Consider the following 16440-nt stretch of genomic DNA (forward strand, 5'->3'; position numbering starts at 1 on the left):
GACCATTAAGGATGACCATTTGCACAATGATATGCAGCTTTAGCTGACACAGAGGCTAAATTCTTGCCATGCCAGAAAAGTTGGGCCTCTTACTCTGGAGCAACTAATGAGGAATGGGAGATGGGAGCAAGGGGCTGGGAGCTGGTAGGAGGCAGTTGTCAAGCTGGAAGGAAAAAGGTTATTCTTTAACCAGGAGCATCCACCATCTAGGACAGGAAAGGCTTCACAGGTTTATGTTTCTGTTTCCCTTCTTGGCCACTGAGCCCTGGCAGGAGTTCAAAGAGGAAGGAGACTTCTCTTGGGATTTACAGTGAAATGAGAGGGAGGGAAAGGATGGTTTCTCAGCTGAAGGGCTTCTGAGCTGAGGACTTGACATGCAGGACTTGGGAGACATAGGGATATTCTCAGCCAGGAGTAGGAAGGTTTATCTGCCTGTGAGGGACTGTGGCACCAGTGATGAGTGAGTGAGGTAGGGAAATGTTTGTCTGTTGAAGATTACACAGCTGCTTATTTGGCCCGGGACATTTTGTAAACATGTCCCACTCATGCTTGTCCCCAACTGTCTGTTTGTAAGTGCAGAATAACTTCATGTAATATTTAAGTATTTATTTGTTAATTAGGCGTCAATTCTAGTCCCTTTTTGCAAAGAAGTCCCTGGGATGTGCACAAGCACTCTTCTCTGCACTGGCAAGTACAAGTGCTCTGGCCTAGTCTTCCTTGGCAGCTGGGTTCACAATTTTCCCCATGAAGAGGATGCCGTGGGTGGTTTTGTCAACAATTATCATCAGGAAGGGCCTGTTGAATTTGATGTGAGGAGGAAGAGGAAATGGTGCAGACAATGGTACCAATTCTATCATGGTCACTGCAGCAGCCTCTGTGCCGTTCTCACTAACATCCACCATGGCCTTGTGAATTGCCTGTAAGGGAAGCAAAGATTAAAATCAAAGTACAGAAGAGTGAGAAGCAACTGGGGGCAAACTTGCTTGCTTTAACACTGTGAGAAGGTAGTTTTTAAAAGAAAGTACAAAATGAATGTAGAACTAGTATGAAAAAGATACTCGTGTCCAGCCTTTCCAAGACAAGTAAAGTTTTCTCTGAATTCAGGGAGAGTTTTCTTCAGCACTCTGGCAGAGTCAAACTTGGCTGCTTGCAGAGACTGAGCAGCATAGATAACATTTATTGTTGTTTCTCAGAGTAAGATTTTTGTCTTTAATATTTAACATGGAAGAAGTTTTTCATTTTGCATAAATTTGTGTATGCAAAAAAGTTCTTTCTGCAAAGACACAATAGTGACAAGCTTTATAGGTTGTCTTTCTGTAACACAGCCCACTGATACGACTTTACTTTACAGGGTTTTCTATAGTAGGTGGAGTGAATTCATATTTCTAAATTCACGTGATCTTATTTCATTGTCTTTGGTCAGCCCTCTGCGTTTGTCCATCCATAATGCATCTGAAAATTCCTCTTATGAGGTCCTGCTGCCTTTCATCTATTCACTTGTCCTATATCTGTAATCCAGGTGTTTACACATGTAATAATTCAGTGTGAGAAATCACAAAATCGTTAAATAATATAGGTTGGAAGGACCTCTAGAGGTCATCCAGTGCAACCAGCTACCCTACACTGAGTCAACTCTGACACTAGATAAGGTTGCTCAGGGTCTCATTCAGTCAGGATTTGAGTATTTCCAAGGATGGAAATTTCATAGCCTCTCTAAGTAACTCATCCAAGTTTTTGATCACCCTCATGCACCTGCAAGAAGAGCCTGGGTCCATCTTCTCTGTACTCTCCTAACAGGTATCTGTAGACAGCACTAAGAACCTCCCTTCACCTTCCCTTCTCCTGGCTGAACAGCTCCAGGTCTCCCAGCCTCTCTCATACACCCTGTGCTCCAGCCACGCAGTCATCCTGCTCACCCTTCACTGGACTTGCTCTGCTCCAGCATGTCCACATCTCCCTTGCACTGAGGAGCCCCAAACTGGATGCAATACTCCAGAGGTGGTCTTGAAAGTGCAGAATATAAGGGAAGGATCATTTCCGTCATGACACAAGGCATGTATTCCCTGGTACACTAGGGAAATCACTTTACTTGTCTGTGTGCCAGTTTCTTGTTTGTGAAATGGGACTGTCCCTGTCCCACAAGTCTGTTGTCCATATAAATTCTGAGATGCTCAGATAATGCAGTAATGAAACATAGGATAAAAATGACTATTCCCAAACTTATGTCATAACTATGACTGTTGTCATGCATTAATTATTTTACACCAGCTATTTGTGAAATTATTCCTGTTACTCCTTCCAGATCTGTTTTCTTCTTCAGAGACTTTCAAGTGAATTTGCAGGATCGCTATGCAGTAAACAATTTAATATTAAACTGTAGGAACAACAGCCATTTAATCCCTAACCTTCTCCTTCCTTTATTACCATCAGTGAGCCATGATTACACTCCAGAAGTGGGATCAGCCTATTTGCAGAGATAAAACCTGCATGTAAGTGAGACAGACAAATTAATTACCATCTCTGTTTGCATACTTACTTTGGAAGCCTTCAGAGGAGTTTTTTCTGCCACTCCAGAGAGATCAGCCTGGTTGCTGAACACCTCTGTCACACCCATTTTCTCAAACAGGCTCTTAACATCATAGGAGCCAGAGATGGAGAATTTTGGAAGGTCCAGGTAGATTTTTCTTTTCAAAAATAAACAACAAATGTGAGTTTATTATTGCAAGATCCCTCAATGCAATAGCTGTTACAGGTATACACCCATCTCAAATACCTGTGGAGCTAAGGCTTGGCTTTCTAAGGCAGTGATAAATCCCATGTTAGAGAAGCAGAAATTGAGGTACCTGTCCCACCAGCCACAGTCTGATCAGTGGTGCAGGGACACAGTGCTGGTTTATGAAAGTGACTGGCTGGAAAGTACCATTCAGACTGGAGAAAAAGAAATTGTATTTTCTTTTGAACTGAGTTCTTCTTACTCAAGGCAGGCTCCTGAGGGCAAGGTACCTGTGTGCAGGATCCTCACAGCTGGTAGCACTCCCACTGCTGTGAGTGGGGGAGTTGTGGGTAGGGTTCCCCTTACATACAAAATCGCCCAATACCTTGTCTGATTTAAAGAAACAATGCAATGCTTGTTCCTCAGAGCTGTGCTTAGCAACTCGTTATGACATCCTAAGGTTTACTTTGCCTGGATGAGTAGTTATAGCCTTTTCGATACTTAAACAGAGCAGCAGTTAAAAGATTACCTTTTTTCAAGTGATTGCATCCAGTTAGACACTGTTTCTTTTAGCAGAGCATCCTCCACCTGCTTCATTGTCCCTTCATCAGGCAGAATAAACAATGCAGAAGCATTTCCTTTGTATGGGATTTCTACTACCCAGCAAGACAACTTCTCATCCCTATGGATATTAAAGTCTTTGTTTTGATGCATCATTTTGACCTTAACAGAATTCTTGGCATCCAACAAGAAGTCATCGTCTCTGGTGGCCAAATTGTTGAAAGGTCTTTCCCAGTAGCCTTTTGACAAAAGAATGAGTATAGAATGGAATAAACTGGAAAAGAGACTAAAAGGCATGTCACATTAGTTGGTGCTTAAAATACTCTATTTGAACTGTAAAGGTAACAACAAGCCTATCTCAGTTTAAGGATGCTCGTTCCCTGGCCATGAAAAGAAACCGTATGTAATTTCAATGGTTCTAATAAAAATCATAGAAGAAAAATATAGGCTGAGGGTTGCCGTGGAAAAGACCTGAGCCTTTGCTTGTTAAGGCAATGGTAAAACTTCCATAGACACGCACTGTACAGGCTTCAGGCTTATTCCTTTCATACAAGTGTCATCTGTGTTTGATCATGTCCTGTATAGCCAAACACCTGTGCCTTTCACCAAATGATCATAAGTTCCCAAGCTCATCCCTTCTAAACATTTTCATCTCTGAACCTGGTTTAAAATTGATATGACATTGATCAATACTTCTACAAGTTCTTTTTTTTTTCTTTCTTTTTTTTTTACTCAGATAGAAAATGATTCTTCATACCAGGCTTTCAAATATTTCCTCATGTCATTTAAAAGTAGAAAGATATATTTTAAATTAGGTGATAGAATAGGTTCACAGTGTGAAAAAAGTTACATATCTCAGATCTGGGTAAGAATTCCAGAGCTTATGTGTTTAACTGCTACCCACGTTTGTCACTTACCTTTAAAGAAAATGTAGTTAACCAGCACCATCACGGTGCCTGAATCAAGACTCTTGAGTAAATCAACTATTTTCCCATGGGTTTTTGTTTCTATGTAGTTATTGATTTCCTTTGTAGCCTCTGGAGGATTCTGGAAGTTACTAGAAATAGCTTCAGAATAATACAAATTTGTGACATCATCCAAAAATTTTTGGAGCAGTTTCAGTCGATCGTCTATGAACAGGGCATTGCCCATGCTCAACTGGACTTCCCGGTGAGGGTCGTTCAGCAGTTGGAGGAGACGCTGAAATCCCTCATGGATCTCCTGCTCCTCTATCTCTGTCAGGTTGAAGGCGAGGCCCTTGTGCAGCTGACTGAGCGTGTTCGATCTGGCCCCCAGGGAGAGCATTGCAAAGGCAGTGGAGATGCTCAAAGGAGAGAAGAAAATGTTCTTGTTGCCCACCTCCTCTCTGACCTGCTTGTAAAACCTAAATGCAAAGTCAGCATTGCTGGCGGCTATCTTGACATGAGCCAAATTTTCACCTTCAGCCTGGAAATGGTCTTCTGGGGAATGGGGTATTTTTTGTTCCTGCTGTTCATCGAGATTGGATCCATGTTGACCCTGGACTTGAAGTCCAAGAAGTAACAAACACAAATACAATGCAGACTTCATTTTCCTCCTGAACAGTTCTGTTAAGAAAGAATAAAGCAACTTTTAGATCTAGAGAATTTTATCTTTCCTGCATAAAAATAGTTTTTATATTCTAGATACTGATTTTCAGATGTCAGTCTTTAGGATTACTGCTCTATTTAGAAATACTCTTCTACTTGGCCTCCTGGATAGTCTATTTGTAGTCAGTTCTATCAGTTTCTGACAAATGAGCAAAGGAAGGAAGATATTCATGTGACATTGCCAGGAAAATAGGCAATGTCACATAGGCAATGTAGGCTTTTATGAGGTATTATGCCTGAAATAGTTCTTGCCTCTGATCAGCAAGGCCTCATTGCACTCCTAAGTGCCTTTGGGTGTGTGGCTGAGTTCACCTATTGGCCCCCATGTATTTGGTAAGTACTTTGGCAGAGAGACCGACTTGTGCTGATATGTTTCTGTAGTAGCCATGGTCTTGTTATGATTTGGGTTTTCAAGCACTGCAGTGATACAGAGATAACATCATTTATATCTGTGAATAAAATCCATCTAAATGCTCACCCCTTAAACTGTTTATGTCTTTCTGTCTCTTGTGTAGCAGCACTGAACTCAAGAATTATACAATTTCAAAACATTACCTTAAATATTTCAGCAAATTGAGGATAAATTGAGAAAGTTTATTGACTCTCTTTATTGCACATAAACTATCCATAAGGTTGCAAAGCCCAAGACTCAAGAGCTTAGGAAAAGCTATAGTGGAATCTGCCTTGCTGTGTGTGCACAATTCGATGACCTTTCCTCTTCCTTTATCTGACATAAGCAAATTCTACATAATCCCACAGTCTCTCTTCTGCCATTTTCATGGGAAGAACCATGAAATATACTGGAGAAGAATGTTCTCCACAGGGTGCCTCACCTGAATAATTATCTCAGATGACAGAAACTCAAAAACATGAAGTAGGCAGTGGCCTGCAGGAAAACAGAGATGATCTGAATGTTGTTCGTAGCTGTATACTTATTCTGGAGCATGGGATTCTGCTCCAGGGTCTGCCTCAGCTCTGTGTCTAATGCCGGGTTTAGGTCTTACAGCAAACTTTTGATGGGGAGTTCTTAATTCTGGGTTCCTCCTTTTCTGGCTGCCCAGTACGAAACACTGGAGATATAAGCTGTGGTAGTGCTGAGCATGGGAGCTGTGCTCAGCGTGTCTAAAATCCTGGACAGAAACATCGACTCTGAAAAAAAAGACATTCTAAATGAAGGTAATTTGTTTTGATCTGGTAAGTGTTCTTTTCATAGTTCCCCAAATCTGCTTTTGAGCAGAATTTCTCCTTCAGGCCACTTGGCTGCAAGTAGCTTGGTCTTTAAGCACACTGGAGGTACAGGGACGCTACTCTCATTAGCCCTGCATCAACCTGGAGTAGTCATGACACTGAGATTGCAACTAAATTTACTTCTCTGGGAGCAGAGACAAGGTTTTGTTTTTCACTTTGTTATTGACTGTTGAGTACTCATTTTGGATCACATCTCCCAGTCATCCTGCCACTATAGCTAGGAACTGGATCACTGACTGAATCCAGTTTTCAACATTTAGAACATGCTTCCAGAAGCTAAAATAATTTCCAGTTACTGTACAAAATAAATTAATGTCAGAATTAAATATTGTGCAATAAATGGCAGAGATTAGCGACAACATGAATTCAAAGACTTCTAAGAAAGTGTAATATGGTACTTACAGTGTTGGACCTCTCTTTCACAGAGCTTCTTCCCTATTCTTCATTTTGCTGGGCCTTATTAAGTTAATGTCCCCTGGTAAATATTAAACAGAGCAAATAAGATTTATTTGCAAAGCAAAGACTGAGTAAGCTATTTTTTTCTGGACATCAAACATTATAAGCCTATTTTCCCGTCACACAGGCAGAATGATGCCAACACCTAGGGCTCTGAGGGGAGAGAAAGAGTAGAGACCTTGCTACTCTTGGGCTTGAACTAAACTGTGGGCAAAAGACCTTTGCAAGGTAGTCTGGCATAACCATGGTAAATGAGCTTTAGAAAACAGAATATTAGAAGAACTGGAAACCTAAGATAGCGCCGAAGCAATGTCTGTTTATAAAAAGGATGCTGTCTCCTACTGAATTCTCTGCATGGGACATCCTGATGCGAGGATGCCATCACAGTGCAGGTATACCCTAACCAGCATTATTTGAAGGGCTCATTAAATTATTAGATGAAGGATAGTTGGGGGTACTGGTTAGCTTTTTGAGAGGCCTTTGATAAGCATTTTAGAAACTACTAAAGTGAAAAGCAAAGTATTAGCATGGCTTGAAAAATAGGCAAAACAAGAAAACAAATGGAAGAATGAAATGGGCAATCTTTACCATGGCAAAACGTTAGCTGGGGAGAAGAGAGTAGATCTCCTTAAACCCTTGCTATATACACATAGGATAGGCATGATTTATATACGTACTGTATGTGACTTACACTGGGATCCCTCTCAGAGGGAGCTGAGACAAACAGGCACAGTGTAGCTATTGAGAAGGTTATTTAAGGATGAAAGGCATGGCACTCATCCTAATTAACAATGACTAATTATTTCAATTGAATGCACACGATTTCACTCCAGGTAAATTTATAATTTATCTACACATAGGAATATAACCACCAGTTATTGCTATGTAACTACTATCTCTTACAAGACAGAGGCAGAGTTGGTCAGAAAGTATTTCCGCAGAGATATTTTTTTTCCATGATGTGTGCAAGTACCCAGAAGGTTTATTGCAGTATTATGTAAAATGACCAAGATTCAGCAGAGGCAAATATACTCTTGCTTAACTCTAGCAAAGACAAGCTATTTTTCTCAAGTCTAGACCTGCCTACATAGATAGCATGAATCTCTCAGCCCAGCCCTAATGCTTGGCTAACCATCTGAAGGATGCTGCTGTGTTCAGGGAGGAACTGCTATGAACAGCAGAGCTCTTGCAGTGATTCCTCTATTTTCTCCCAGGACATGCAGCAGCACTCAGCATGTCAGGGAGGGAGTGGAAAGTTGCTGCTGTCCCTGGCAGCAGCAACTCTGACCCTGGTCCAAGTCTCTTCCTAGGCAAGGTTAAGACCAGCAGTTACATCAGACCCACAAATGACCTTTTTTGTCCATAAGCTTCAAAGCAATCAGCTTCTCAGCAATTCCAGATAGATTAGCATGGTTAATGAACGCATCAGTCACACCTAGTCCTTTGAAAATCTCCCTTAGGTCATAGATGCCAGAAACAGAGACTCTTGGAAAACACGAGTCTCTCCTGTTGAATGCAGTGGAAAATGAGGGTGAATCACCACACATGGGTATCACCGGCATACCAGCCAGATGGCAGCGTCTTCGAGAACCCAGGGAGGGGAAAGCAGTTTGTTACTTCTCTACACATTGCTGTTGGTGCAAATGGCTGTGTCCCCAGAACAGATGTCACTGTGAAATGTGAGGCTGAACTGGAAAGTTTGTGCAGAGTTTTGCTTGACGGAGATCTATCCAGGGGAATTTCACAGAGGTGGGTGTGGAGCTTCTGGATGCTTCTAGATAAGCACTGGTTGGGACAGAAGGATTCCTGGTCCAGGAGCCAGGGGAGTCATATAAAGGACTGACAGATGTGCTTTTGCCATTGGCCTGATAATGGTCTATATGGAAGGAATTAAGGAATAATTTAGTTCTCTCTTTCCCTACTGTCTGCCAGTGACTCAGTTATGCAATAGGTCTTGGTCCCTCCTTACAGGAGTTTCATGCCATATCATTAACTTACTCATGTTGCTGCTTGGTCGTCAGATTATTATATGCCAGCTTTGCAAGTTATATTTCTGGGTTTTCCAAGGCAAAGGATTTTTGGCTGTGGAAACAAAACATCAGCAAGATGATAAGGATTGAGCAAGAAAAATGTGTGCTTTGCATGATAAATGCTCATGCAGCCATGTCTTGTTGCCTTATAAAGATTTATCACTCAAGATCTGTCCGCTAAAGTTCGTATAAATAAACTTCTTGACATAAATAACTCCATTAAAACCAGGAGAATGGCATCATTGCAAAATTGCTGTAACTAGAATAAAAATCAAGTCCTCTCTATATTTTTATCTGTTTCTGTAAAGGGCACCCCAACTATGATCTCCATGTCTTACAAATATTGATCTTTTTCTCCTCACATAAGGAAAGTTCTTCTGGCTCCATTTCAAAGAACAGCATGACTGACAGAAAGAAAAAAGCTGAAGGCTAAGCAAAAAGTCTGTGACAGAACTGGGAATAGAAACTAAACCTTTTCTGCTTTGTTTTCAGCTTCTTTCACCAATGCAATAGGAATCTCTGAACTAAAATTTCATATGAACTCATAGTTTGCTAGATGAAAGCTGTATAAACAGAATCAAATAATCTTATTATTTTTTTTCTGTGTTATATCTCATAAGGAAATAAAGTTCTTTTATGACCGGGGTGTGATTCCATTTCTCATAACAGACATTTCACCTCAGATGATCACTTTCATCAGTTTGCAGAAAACAATATTTTCAGTTTTCTGCTTTGTCTGTACCTAATCTCCTAGCACTGAAAGAAAATGCATTTCCAACAGCACAAAAGCATTTAAGGCCTGATGTGAATTCCACTGAGTCAATCAGTCAGCATTTTAATGTTCAAGATAGGTAATCTCTCACTGAGAGCTCATCTCAGGTTGTACTGATATATTTTCCGTAAAGTTCCCAGATGAAGACATTGGAATTGACACTGCCAAGGCTTTTCAAAACTAGTTCTTATAAGTTTTTTTAAAATCACTAGGATAAAAGAGGGGCAAAAATAAGTAACAGTAGATAGACTGCAAGACCAAAATTTTGCTCTAAAATTGAATCGTACCTTGAATTTCTTTTTCTGAAAGATACATCAAACTCAAGTAGTTACGAGTATAGATGAAAAACCTTAATTAAGTATAATGGTACAAGAACTCAGAGATGGCATGTATAACTCCCAGAATTAGAATAAATGACAGTAAATGAAAGTTATGGGTCCTCCCAAGTGTCAGTGAGGTTAAAGGCCAGCCCTTCCAGCACCTGAGCCTGGCTGGTTGCTCTGGAGCCCAGGGCCAGCAGGGCAAAGGCAGCAGAGATGCTGACCAGAGAGAAGAAAATGCTTTTGCCAGGTTCTTGGGCAGTCACTTAACTGTGAAACTGGAAGGAAAAGTCTGTGTTGCTGGGCACTATCCATTGGCAGGACCCAAAAGGATCTCCCTTGTGGGTATGCTGCTCCTATGGCTTGTGGCCACTGGACTGTTGACAGCCAGGGATGACAGGCTCAAGTGCAGCAAAGGAGCATTGCAAGCAGTCATGGGTAAAGAAAAAGTAAAGCCGATTCAAGGTTTCTTAATCTAATTGTAAATAGATTTCATATCTGAGTACCACTCCAGAAACAACTCCTAAATTCATCCATCTGGCCCTTTGAGAACTCCTATAGTTATTACTTTATCAGGTTATAGCAACATTTGTCTTTCTGATCTGTCAGTAAAGCCATTTCTAAAAATTTTTAGCAATCAAAAAATACGAGTTTCCCTTTGGTCTGGCACTGTCTATGAGAATGAATTGATCACAGGTGATCTGGTTACATCTCTCTGATTCAGCACTAGTTTGGCGGTGGTATTACTGCAGTCATGGTCTGCTCTATTTAACGTCACTGTCAGATTCAAGGAGCGGGGAGCTGTGCACTTCATCACCTCCATCTCTGCCTGCCTCTGCGCCGTCGTTGGACAGAGAGCTGCATGATGTTGGCCTTGGGTGCTGAGCCTTTCTCAACAGGGCAATCCAGCTGCCAAGGGAGACTCTCCAATGGCCTTTTTCTGCCAGTTCATTCCAGTTTGCAGAGTCAGGGCAGCACCAAGCAAGCCGCTTGCACAACTGTCAAAAAACTGTCAGGTCCCCGAACCAGTGACAGACTTTCTACTTTATAACAAAACTCTTGGTTTCAATATTTTTAAGGTGATGGACGTGGCTATGCCTCCACAGTGAGTTGTATCACATTTTAAACTGTATTTAAGTTCATTTATATTACAATGTAATAGAATTAAACTTGCTTATTTTATGCTTCATGAGAGTTTCTATGTGCTCAGCTGTGAAGTGTTTCAGGTATCTGCATCATCAAAGCATTCCTGTATCATCTGAGGGCTGGCACAGATCCTTAATGAGGAACCGCCTTTTGAAAATAAGCATGCACAGTTACTGTGACAGGAAAAGCACAGGACTGATCAGAAGAAACCATCAAAACACATCCATGGAAAGTACATGGGAGTCTCACAGTTTGTGACTTGCAGTAGTTTTGAAGGGTGTTTCCTAAACTGCCTAACCTTATTCCACAGAAGGGCAAAGGGTCTCCAGTTCCCTCATTTTTGGGAAGTAGCTGGTGAAGACCTATCAGCATGACTTGGAAATTATTGTCATTCAAAAAAGGCAGATCACCAGCAGAGAGGGAGCTTACAGAGCTGAATGGCAGAGGGACAGTTTCCCACCCCTCAGTCGGTCACTCTGGCTCTGTTTATACTATACCTTGAGCAGTGCTGGGGAACAGGCCTGGCCATCAGCCTGCAGTCACTTTTATTCTTACATTTTTAGTACAGTTTCAGACACAGGTCTTGCTCATGCTAGCTACGATTCTTCCAAACAAGTGCTAAGCATGTTTTGGGAATTAGCACAGGCCAGAGGATATTTCCAATAAGCAGCCCAGGTGTCTTTCAGGGTCAGAGTTAAGCAACACGGATATGAGCTGTAATGAGCCAGTTGACCTCATGGCTAGAGAACAGACCTTGGAGCACTTTATTTACTAGCACAGGTGTAAACTCTGGGGATATAATTAATGTCAACATTCGTTTTACCCCTTTCAGGTATTCACACCCTATCCTTTCTGAACTTCTATTTGTTGGTGAAACACAAGATTAAATCTATAAAGCAATTCCAGTAGCACCTTTTGGGTGCCTAGCCAACTAAAATATTCCCCAGCTCTGATTTAGTTACTGCTTCCAAATAGGATGCTTGTGGAGAGTTTGTTACCTTAAAGGGGGACTCAAAGAAGCCAACACAATGTGGGCGGATGCCATCAGCTGTGAATGTCATAAAGGAGAGCACGGCAAAAGACTTGACCTTCACATGAAGTGCCTAGGCCTGATCTGAAAATAACTAGGTCCCCCAGTGTGTGATTTGAAGCTATGCCTTCCTTTTCCTAGAAACCCTACCAATGTCACAAGGTATCATTGCTTCAGCCACCACCCACTCAACAGTGTAGGTTGCAGAGAATTCATTAGGGTTTATCTGCCAAACCCATTCGCCATCCAGGGAAGCGCAGACCTGGATTTCCATCTTCAAGGCAAATATCCTTACCAGCACTCCAGGTTCAATGCTAGCTCTCCTTTATCAGGGGTCAGCCTGACCGGTCTGGAGTTTAGGATGTTGAAGGTATGGGATTGTCGGCCTTTAGGAAAGGGAGGGGTCTGAACATGAATATTCCTGTGCCCAAGGCAAATGCTCTAACTACACAGACTGGTGTGGGCAGGTAACAGTTGTCTTGGACAGGCTGGACTCTACAGAGTAGCTCCTTCTCAGGTACTAATTGCTTTATTATCAAATTGACCTCATGACCCTATAGGCTCAAACTTCTGATTTAAAAAATTAAAATCCTGATCACCCAACCCAATACATTTAAAGAAAATGAATGAGGTTCAACACACTGAGAAGGGTCTGGGGTTTTTTAAACTGAGTGTATGCTGCTGTGCCCCTGAGCATTTATCACTGTCAAACATCTGCTGTTGATCCCACAGGATGGAACAGAGAGGGAGTTGGGCTGACACCATATCAGACTGGCTGTGTTTCTGTCAGCATGCATGCCCTTTCTTGGTGCTCCAGATCCTAACAAGTGCCAAGCCTTAGCTCTGGATTTTGACACTGCCTTGGAGCCATAAGGCAGAGAGGAGAGATCCATTAGGAGAGAGATGTCAAATTGGCACAGACATCCTCAGAGAAGCAAGCAATCATTTTCTCATGGAAATACAACATGGCCTTTCTCCAACAATGATGTCCAGGTGGGAAAGAAGAACTAAGACATCCCTGAGTGGACTGCATTTGTATTTTAAATTTCCGCATGTCAGCACTCCAGCACCAGGACCTGGAGAATTGGCAACAGCTGGAGCAAACCTCAGCATTTTCATTCCTTCCTGCCCACAAATCAGGAGTGGCCTCTTTGTTCAGTTTTTATTTACTTAAAATGTTTTAAACTCATTCTCTCAGCTGGATACTTACCTTGTTTTTCAAGGCATACACTTCATGGCATACACTGCTTATTAAAAGGTTGATTTATAAAACTCTTCATAATTCACAAATGGGTGTATCATCTCAGTGGTTACTTTCTACTGGAGGAGGAAGCAAGAACAGTGTTTTTAAGAATGACCACGCTCTTGCCTCATTTCTTTGGAAAAAGAAAATTGTTAATAACGGTTTTGATATAATTTTAATGACATTGAACTATAATTGCATGGAGAATGTAATTCAAATCAATAAAACCAGCCACTGACCAGTCATTTTTCAGTTGGGTTTACAATTTTTCCCATGAAGAGGATGCTTTGAGTATATTGATCAACAATGAACAGCAAAAATGGATGGCTGAATTTAACAACAGCAGGAACAGAATGAGGAAGAAAATCTGTGCCAGTGACTGCTGCAGCCTCTGTGCCATTCTCGTGAATTGTCAGCAGGGCCAAGTGAGCAGCCTACAATGAAATACAGCAAGAATTAATGTATGTATGTGGAGGATGGGGTGTGAAATGATTAAAATTAGCATTGTTAATTCAGCTACTGCCTTTCATAAAAATTGCTGGTAGCCAGGAACCAGGAAGAAGACCACTATAGCCCGTGGTGGGTTTTTTTAGCAATATTGTCTCAATAAGCAAGTATTCTCATATTCAGAGTTCCTCAACACAATTTTATCGAACACAGACCTTAAGGACTGCATACCTAGTGGAATTAGTTGAAAGCAGAATATTCAAGCAAATTCACAAGGAGTGACAAAATCAGAGGGAAGGGAAGTTGGGCTCAAAACCTGCTCTTTATGTATCCCTAATAGCACGTGCATTACAGTTTAGTGAGTAGAAATTCAACCTTGATATCAGTTTTTTTTAAAATTTATTGTTGGGCATTTTTAATCTTTTTGTTTTACTAGCCCCAAAATATTAGAACATTGTAATTGCTGCTTTCAGAATGGCTGTAAGATGCTAGCTTTTCTCTTCATTTTATCTGTTTCTCTTCACGTGATTTTCAGGAAATGGGATATTTTCCTCAAGTCTGGTCCATCTTCCATGGTTAGCACTCATCAGGGCCTTCAATGGCAGCAGAAGTTTTAAAATCCTTTAAAATTATAGAAAACACATGTTAGAAAAAACCCACTTTTTGTGCTAGATATTCTGATGCAAAGCACCCCCAACACAGATATCCATGGGCACTCCTTTCACATGAAGAAACTAGACTGTGTTTAGTTTCTGGGACAAATGCTACACCCCTCCCAACCTTGGCCTGTCAGACAGGAGACAGTATCCTTATCTCCAGATCTTGGAGAAGTCTGAGAGTGTTTAAAGTTACTTTATCAGCTAAATATTCTAGTTCAGAGTATCAGCCAGTCCTAGCACTAAGTAAAGTTTCACAACTTAGCTTAGGGCAAGACAATTGGGTATTGAGGAATCCACAGACCATTGCTTCTGCTGACAAACTTATTTTTGAAACCTTCGCATCGGGCTTTCCTGTGATTCCAGACAGATCAGCCTGGTCAGAAAACACATCAGTTACACCCAGATTCATGAACATCTTTAAGTCATAGGTGCCTGAAATCAATAGTTTTGGAATATAAACTTCTATCCTCCTGTTAATTCAAAAGAAAATTATGGTAGTTATTGCAATCAAAGCATGCCTTGGACTGAAGACTCCCAACTTGCTGTTTGTTCTTCTATGCTAAAATATTAATATTTTCATTGGAAAAAGATGGCAACAAAAAGAAGATAGGAAGATGATGGTCTGGAGGATGGTAAAGGCGAACATCAGTTGGGCTTTCTTGCATGATTCTGCAACACAGTCACTTGATGGAAGAGCAAGCAGCAGTGGTGCCAGCATTTTTGGGACTAAGTTTGCATTGTCTTTCTAGCTTTGAAGGCTTTTCTTTTGGAATTCACACCCCATTCCCTCTGAGAGATCTGATTGCTATGTTGCAGTATTACCACTCTTAATACATCGTGCTTGTGACAAGGGAAATGGACACACTTAACATCAACTAGAAAATGCGTGGGGAGAAAAATTTCCCAGCTCACAGATCTCTTCCCTCATCACAAGGCAATACTGATTCTAATTCTTGCTGAAAGTATCAAATCATGAAATCATTTGGTCTGTCTCTTTATACCTATTCCATTGTTTAAATCTCCAGTCAACAGCAAAGGCTAATAACTGTAAAACCTGATCACAGTATTCAGACTTTGGATTCTGACTACCTTGAATCATCAAATCAGAATTCTATATTTACCGTCTTTCAAGTGATTTTTCCCATTTAGACACAGTGTCTTTTGTCAGGGCATCTTCCGGCTGTTTCATTTTTTCCTTCATTGGGCAGGATAAACAATGCTGCAACATCTCTCTTGTAAGGAACCTGCACCAACTCACAAGACAACTTCCTGTCAGAGTATGTTTTATGAAATCCATCTTGAGTCATCTTCACTTCAACTGAGGTCTTTGCATTCACATGGAAGTAATCCTTGTGAGTCCCCTTAATATTGAAAGGATTTTCCCAGTAGGCTTAAAATCAAAAGAGAAAGAACACAATCGAATGCTTATTTCAAGGAGGATATATTAATATAGTCCAGACTAATGTACACCAGATAAACCCATATCTGAAGATTTACACTCATACTTGAAGATCAAAGGTATTCCAAGTTTATTAAAGATCTTGTTCCCTGTCATCTTTGACATAGAGTGTTTGGATTGAGGTCTTTAAGCATTTGGTTTATATTCCCATGGGTTTTGTTGTTTATACAGTCATTAATCCCTTTTTTATCTTCAGTGGAATTCTGGAAGTCACTAGAAAAACTTCCTTTGTACAGTTTTTTGATGTCCTTTGGGAATATTTTCAGTGGCTTCAGGTGTTTGTCCATGAACAGGGCGTTCCCTATGCTCAGTTGCACCTGGCTGCCAGGGTGGTTCAGCAAGAGGAGGAGATGATGAAAGTCGTGGTGTATCTCCTCCTCCTGGGTGTTAGAGAGGTTAAAGGCCAGCCTTTCCAGTACCTGAGCCTGGCTGGTGGCTCTGGAGCCCAGGGCTAGCAGGGCAAAGGCAGTGGAGGTGCTGACTGGGGAAAAGAAAGTGTTCTTGCCAGGTTCTTGGGTGGTTATTTGCCTGTAACACTGGAAGGCAAAGTTTGTGTTGCTGGGAACTATCTGTTAGCAAGACTCAAGAGGATCTCCTTCATGAGGATGCTGCTCCTGGGGGCCAGTTGCCTTGGGCTTGTCATTGTAGTGGTCTGTCTGGGTCAGGCTGTGGACAGTGAAGTGAAGCATGGCCATCAGCAAGCATAGCGGGAGGGTGGCCTTCGTCAT

General features: G+C 41.4%; 2 protein-coding genes and 1 pseudogene across 3 annotated transcripts; all 3 read right to left on the reverse strand.

Moving 5' to 3' along the window:
- Positions 1–628: 628 nt before the first annotated feature.
- On the reverse strand, positions 629–6573 carry LOC104014799 (alpha-1-antitrypsin). Of its 2 annotated transcripts, XM_087746983.1 has the most exons (6): positions 6553–6573; positions 5736–6051; positions 4192–4860; positions 3243–3513; positions 2537–2684; positions 629–917 (listed from the first exon to the last, which is right to left on the reverse strand). In XM_087746983.1, the coding sequence occupies exons 3-6, from the start codon at positions 4841–4843 to the stop codon at positions 708–710; spliced, it is 1281 nt and encodes a 426-aa protein (XP_087603109.1). In that variant the 5' UTR covers positions 4844–4860; positions 5736–6051; positions 6553–6573; the 3' UTR covers positions 629–707. The 2 variants fall into 2 exon arrangements, with proteins under 2 accessions (XP_087603109.1, XP_009465752.1); XM_009467477.2 differs by lacking the exon at positions 5736–6051.
- A 6816-nt stretch (positions 6574–13389) lies between these two features.
- On the reverse strand, positions 13390–15454 carry LOC104014825 (alpha-1-antiproteinase pseudogene; annotated as a pseudogene).
- Positions 15455–15804: 350 nt separating this feature from the next.
- On the reverse strand, positions 15805–16440 carry LOC148056839 (thyroxine-binding globulin-like). The gene is given in 1 exon segment (XM_087747079.1): positions 15805–16440. A coding segment is annotated over 1 exon segment (636 nt).

Source organism: Nipponia nippon, unplaced genomic scaffold, assembly GCF_047370975.1.
Source record: "Nipponia nippon isolate SJK-2023a ecotype South Korea unplaced genomic scaffold, ASM4737097v1 scaffold_11, whole genome shotgun sequence".
NCBI lineage: Eukaryota > Metazoa > Chordata > Aves > Pelecaniformes > Threskiornithidae > Nipponia > Nipponia nippon.